Here is a 6402-nt window from a genome sequence, read left to right on the forward strand (position 1 = left end):
TCTTTGTAAGCCTAGTACTTATTCTATCGGTCTTTTTTGCAGAACTGCTAAGTTATGGGGACGTAAACACACCAGCATCGGTTGTCAAGCGATGCTGGGGGTCAGCCTTGTCACACTGTGTCACGCTGAATATCCCCGAGAACTACGTTAAGGGTACACGTGTCTGTGGAGTGCTCAGCCACTTGCACGTTAATTTCACGAGCAGGCTGTTCTGTTGATCGAATCAACTGGAACCCTCAACGTCCTAAGCGACGGAGTGCCAACAACAACTTGTTAAGATAGTGGGTGTTGTGGTGGTGGTGGTGCTTGTTAAAATTGTTGTTGTTGTGATGATAGTGGTCGTTATTGTTGCTGTAGTGGTGGTTGGCTGTGTGTTTATTAATTTGCCTTTATTGTTAATTGCAGGAAATGATAATCTTCCGAAGTCAGCAAGTCAGTGTTGAATCACCAAAGGCTATTCCTGTACCAAAGACCACAAATGAAGAATTCCAACCAAAAGCAAAAGTTGCCAAATTGAAACCAGAGAAATCAGTTAAACCTCAAGCACCAGTAGCTGTACAAGTAAAATCTCCACCGTCACAACCACAACTACCGCCAGCAAAACCCATGATTAAAAATACCAAAATAACTGATAACCGGACCAAAGCAGCAAAGGCACAGATGGCTGCTCAAGCGGCTCAAGCGGCACAAGCGGCACAAGCAGCACAAGCAGCTCAAGCAGCCCTAGTTGCAGCAACAGTGAAAAGAGTGGTAGTAGAGTCAGACGATGAGTCAGACGAGGATGATGATGAGGAAGAAGGTGCAGAGTCGGAAGAGGGGGAAGAGGGCAGCAGTGAAGCTGGGGAAGAGAGCAGTGGGGAGGAAGAGGAGGAGGAAGAAGGGGAAGAGTCAGAGGGAATGGCGGAGGCGGTGGAAGTTAAGGGCAAGGCACAGTGCAAGGACAGTGGTACCATCAATACTGACAACAACAACGACGATGTCGACGATGACGATGATGGTGATGAGGATGAGGATGAGGATGATGATGAGGAGGAGGAGGAAGTGGAGGAGGAAAATGACAACAATAATGACGAGGATAATGATGACGAGGGGGATGATGGTGGTAATAATGCAGGTGTCGAAGTTGACGATAAAGATGACAGCAGTGATGATGATGATGACGATGAGGACGAGGACGATGAGGACGAGGACGATGAGGACGATGACGATGAGGAGGAGGAAGATGAATAAAGCAATGCAATTTGAGAGGCAAAAAGTGCTTTTTTTTTTTTTAATATTTTTTTAATCGCTTAGTGAGAAGGGGCAAAAGGCAGCCCCTGTGGTCCATTTGGGCCTCTGACTGGTGGCAGGAAAGGTGGACATTATGCTCAAAACCAGAGATCTGTCTCAAATGCTTGTAACAGAATGGACTCTGCTAAAACCATCTGATGGCCTGTTGAGGTTGTTAAACAAGTCTATGTATTAAGTCTACCAAAATCGTCCTACTCTATCGAGATCATGTACACATTGCATTTATTTATTAAAAAAAAATACAAAAAAATACAGGTACCAAAAATGCTATAAAAGAAAATGTTTTCTTAGCGTTTTTATTTATTTTTTTGTTTTATAGGGTATTGTTTGCTTTTCTTTTTTTTTGTTGTTATTATCGTTACTTTAGGCATAGGTGCAGGCATGGCTATGTGGTTAAGAAGTTCAGTTCTCAACCATGTGGTTTTGGGTTCTGTCCTACTGAACATCACCTTGGGCAAATGTTTTCTACAATTGCCCTGAGTCAACTAAAACCTTGTGAGTGTATTTGGTTGATAGAAATTGAAAAAAATAAGCCCTTTCCATGAATGTGTGTATATATACATATGTGTGTAACGTGTGTATATATATATATTTATATAGATAGGGTGATAAATTGAATATTAATTCAATTTAAAACCAAGTGGCCTAGCATATAAAAAAATCTGAAAATTCAGAAAAAATTGTATTACACGTGTATAAGGGATGACCACTAGGTGGACATCCAATATGCTAGAAAGAGGTCATCAACGACCCAACCACAAAGAAAAATAATTAGTTTTCTTTATTTTTCTTTGTGGTTGGGTCATTGATGACCTCTTTCTAGCATATTGGATGTCCACCTAGTGGTCATCCCTTATACACATGTAATATATGTGTCTGTATATATGTATATATATACATATGTATAGATGCGTGTATATATAAGATGGACTCTCTTGTCGAAAACAACGCTGAGCGTTCAGTTCTTGCCAAATAACCTGCACAAATGATATGTTTACCTTGATCAAATGGTCATGCCACACATTAGCTCACTGTCTCTATCAAATCAATGTTGTCTGAACAGGTGCACAGTGTAACACACGATGAAAGGTGTTTTAGCAGTTTAGTGATCATCTCTTCTCTTTGATTATCTCCAAATACACTGTTTACTTTCTTTTAAGGAAGTAAGCTTTGAGGAAGATTTGGCTGCTATTTCTAGTTAGTCAAGTGACTGCACAGGTGCTTTGGTGGTAGCTAATAGCTGATCAAACATTTGGCATTGTTCCACAAATCCACAAGTTGTGAGTCCTTTAATTTGTGTCAGGAATGCCACTGAAGAGAGATAAGAAACAAACTAAGTCTTAGGGTTGATTTATTTAATTAAAACCCTTCAAGGTGGTGCCCCAGATTGGCCACAGTCAGATGACTAAAACAAGTAAAAGATAAAAGTTAAGAATAAAAATAGAAACAACAGCCAAATATCTCTCAAATTCCATCCTGCTGTCTTGAGAAAGGAAGAGATGGTGTGGTTACCCCTGGAATGTTTTTGGTCCTAAGCCTATTCAATCGGCTAATCTGGGGTTAAACAACAGCACATCACCTCCCTCCAGTTAATGTCTTTGGTAAATCAGTTCTAGAAGTAAGTATCAATTTGTATCAATGGGAAGAATTAGTTGGTGGAATTGAACTCAGTACTGCTGGTTTTACAAATCACTCACCGCCTGACTGGTCCTCGTGCCGGTGACACGTAAAAGCACCCACTACACTCTTGGAGTGGTTGGCGTTAGGAAGGGCGTCCAGCTGTAGAAACTCTGCCAGATCAGATTGGAGCCTGGTGCAGCCATCTGGTTTGCCAGTCCTCACTCAAATTGTCCAACCCATGCCAGCATGGAAAACGGACGTTAAACGATGATGATGATGATGTCACTGCTAAGAATGCTTGCAATCTGTGTGGACTTGATCATTTCAAGTTTGTCTTAGTCATCAAAACTACCCAGTTCTCTTAAATGCCTATGCTGTCATGTTATTTATCAAGAAAGTAGTACAATGAGGTGTCATCCAATTACTGGCATAGCAGTATCACCGTTAACTATTGGGTCAAACTACAAGGGCAAAAGAGATGTTCTAGAAAGAGGTCACTGTAGAAGCATCAAACTGATGGGCCAAGTTATGAAAATAACAGAAAGAGTTTTTAGCAACAACTGATTAGGATAAGAATTAGCTTGGATGAAATACAGTTTGGATTTGTGCCTTGACAGGTTATGACTGATGCCCTCTTCCTAGTGGGCAACTACAAGAGAAATTCTTAGCTGAGTGCTATATCAATTGTTCATTGATCTGGAGAAAGCCTTTGACAGGGTGCCATGTTCTGTAGTCTGATAGTCTTTAAGAAAGCTAGGTGTAGATGAATAGTTTGTGGTAGCTGTGCAAGCCTTGCACATTGTTGCTATCAGCAAGATGAGATCTCAATGAAGAATTCAGCGTGCAGGTAGGTGTCTAATCAAAACTTGGGTCTCAGCTCTTTCCTGTTTATTATACTTCTCTTTCCTGTTTATTATACTTAAACATGAGTTTAAGATCGAGTGATGACCAGCTCTCATAGTGGAATAATTCAAAGATATAGAGAATTTCTTCTCTAAAATCAAGATGTCTGAGAGTAGACCTAACAAAGTCAAAAGTTATAACAGGAAAGAAAACAAGAATCTACTACCATTTGGAATGTGGATATGCTCAATATGCAGAAATGATGCAAGTAGGAATTCTGCACAGGGTACAGGGTATGCAATATAAACAATGTGTGGACATGTGATGTAGTTGAAACTCAGAAAACTGTCAGATGCACAAAAGTAGCTTGTCATAATAGCACCCTCAAAATTCAAATACTTGGGAAGTAGTTGATAACTTCTGTTACCTGTGTGATCTAATTTGCAATTGAAGTTGAAACTTTGAAACACAGTAGCCAGAATACAGAATAGAAAAAGTTCTAGGAACTCTTCTCTTTTGGCAAAAAGGAGTTCTATCTTCAAATGCAAGATAAAGTGTATGATGTGTATTGTTGCTTGGTAGCAAAATATGGGCATTGAATGTGAAGGTTGTGCAAAACTTGAAAAGAAATGAAAGAAGTAAGATAAAATAAAACTTAAAATTTTTATGTCAATAATGCGAGCTCTTTGCAATAAATTTATCCCAGAGAGAAGGATCAATATATGCAAAAACATTTTTTGAGACAGAAGTCTATGAGATGAAGAATAAAGATCTCAAAATGTTGAAGGCAGCAAGGAATCCCATTTAAAACACCGAAAGCAAACTCAAACTCTCCCAGGACAGTGCAGGAAGAAAAGTCACTGCTGTAGAAAATACAAAAATGAACCTCAGATTCTATAAATTTGCAAAATTGATTATATTATGAAGTGGCATCCATCAATTACATCGACATAAAAGAGTGATGTAATATCAGCAAAAAATAAACACAACCTGATGGCTTTCCTGAGATTCTTTTAAAGACATAAGAAGACTCCAGCAAAACTACCACATATTTTGCAGAGCTTTGCTGTAAATGGTAAACTCATCCCAAAATTAAAAGAAAATATAATATACTCATAAAACAAGAAACAGAGCGGATGCAATTCTTCACACTAACCCCTTCTTCTCTTTCTCTTATTTTGTTATTGACCCCAGGTTAATGTTGAATAAACTGATATAAAGTCAAAGATGTGTTCTGTTTCCTCTCCCACAGTACATTAACATCACCTTTTTTCCTTGCTTTTACTATTTTAATCATTGCTTTTATAGACCATCTCTAGTCTCTTTGAATTTTAGGGATTATATTATTATTGTAATTCAGTTGTAACTCGATACCACATAACTTATTTTGTTATGTGTGAGAGGCAATGTTGTAGTTTGGGTGGGGGAAAATGTAAGAGATGAAAAGGCCAGCCTACCTGAACTACAAGTCATCTTTAATTAACACGAGAAGTGTGCACACTGGTTTGTGAGTAATGAATCAGTGGCTTCATAAAGACCCACATAGTGTTGTCATTGTTGGACAAAATGCTAAGTGGTATTTCTTCCAGCCTTATTCTGAGTTAAAATTTTGTTAAGGTAAAATAAGTTCCAATTGAGCACTGGGGTCATTGTAATTGAGTAGCTCCTTCCCCCAAAATTTCAGATCTTGTGCTTATAGTAGGAATAAAAAAAGAAAAAAAAAAGACAAATAATATTTCCTCTTTTAAAACTGGATTGGCAGAATTGGTAGCATGTTGAACAAAATGTCATGTGATATTAAGTTATGGCTCTTTACATTCTGAGTTCAAATCTTACTGAGGTCTACTTTGCATTTCATCCTTCTGGGATTGATAAAATAAAGCATCAATCAAGGACTAGGGTTGACATAATCAGTGTTTTCTTCCCTTAAATTTCTGGCCTTGTACCTATCAAGAAATTACCAGGGCAGTGAATTAGCAGAATCATTAGTGTATTGGACAAAATGCATTGCAGTATTTGTTCAAATTCTTTACAATCTGAGTTCAAATCCTGCTGAAGTCTATCTTGCTTTTCATCTTTCTGGGAGGCATTAAAATAAATCATTTGTTAAATAATTGACTAAACTCCTGCACACAAAATTGCTGGCCTTGTGCCTGAATGTGATACCTTGCTGCCAGTTTTGACCTTTGTTACCATAAAAGTTTTATTCTTTGCATTATAATTTACAGTAATAAGTAAATTGAGAACTCTGAAAAACAAACAAACAAAAATGTTGGAAAATGAAGTATCTTGAGTTCCTTCAAGCATCTAAGTGAAGGTTTTTGTTATAAGGTTAATTGAAAATGTGGGCCCTTATAGCTACAAAATTTGTGTAAGGAGCAGTGACTTCAGGTACTAGTGCTGCTTAAAAAAGAGATCAAGGTAGGGTCCATGCAAGTAGCTTTTTTCCTGCCAATATTTACATGACTCTGTGGTTGAAAAGCTCACTTCTTAATCACATGGTTTCAAGTTCAGTCTCACTACGTGGCACATTGGGCAAGTGTCTTCTATTATAGCACTTGGTCAACCAAAGTCTTGTGAGTGGATATAATGGACAGAAACTAAAAGAAGCTCATATATATATGTATATATATATATAGCCAAATCGAC

General features: G+C 38.1%; 1 protein-coding gene across 1 annotated transcript in view; it reads left to right on the plus strand.

The window, feature by feature from the left end:
- Positions 1–1570, plus strand: part of LOC106878089 (nucleolin) — a 25465-nt gene extending 23895 nt beyond the window's left edge. The window contains exon 4 of the mRNA XM_014927189.2: positions 406–1570. Coding sequence (XP_014782675.1) covers positions 406–1230 — 825 coding nt within the window. The 3' untranslated portion in view covers positions 1231–1570. The remainder of the gene's footprint in view (positions 1–405) is intronic.
- The last annotated feature ends 4832 nt before the right edge of the window (positions 1571–6402 follow it).

The sequence above is a fragment of the Octopus bimaculoides genome, chromosome 7, assembly GCF_001194135.2.
Source record: "Octopus bimaculoides isolate UCB-OBI-ISO-001 chromosome 7, ASM119413v2, whole genome shotgun sequence".
NCBI lineage: Eukaryota > Metazoa > Mollusca > Cephalopoda > Octopoda > Octopodidae > Octopus > Octopus bimaculoides.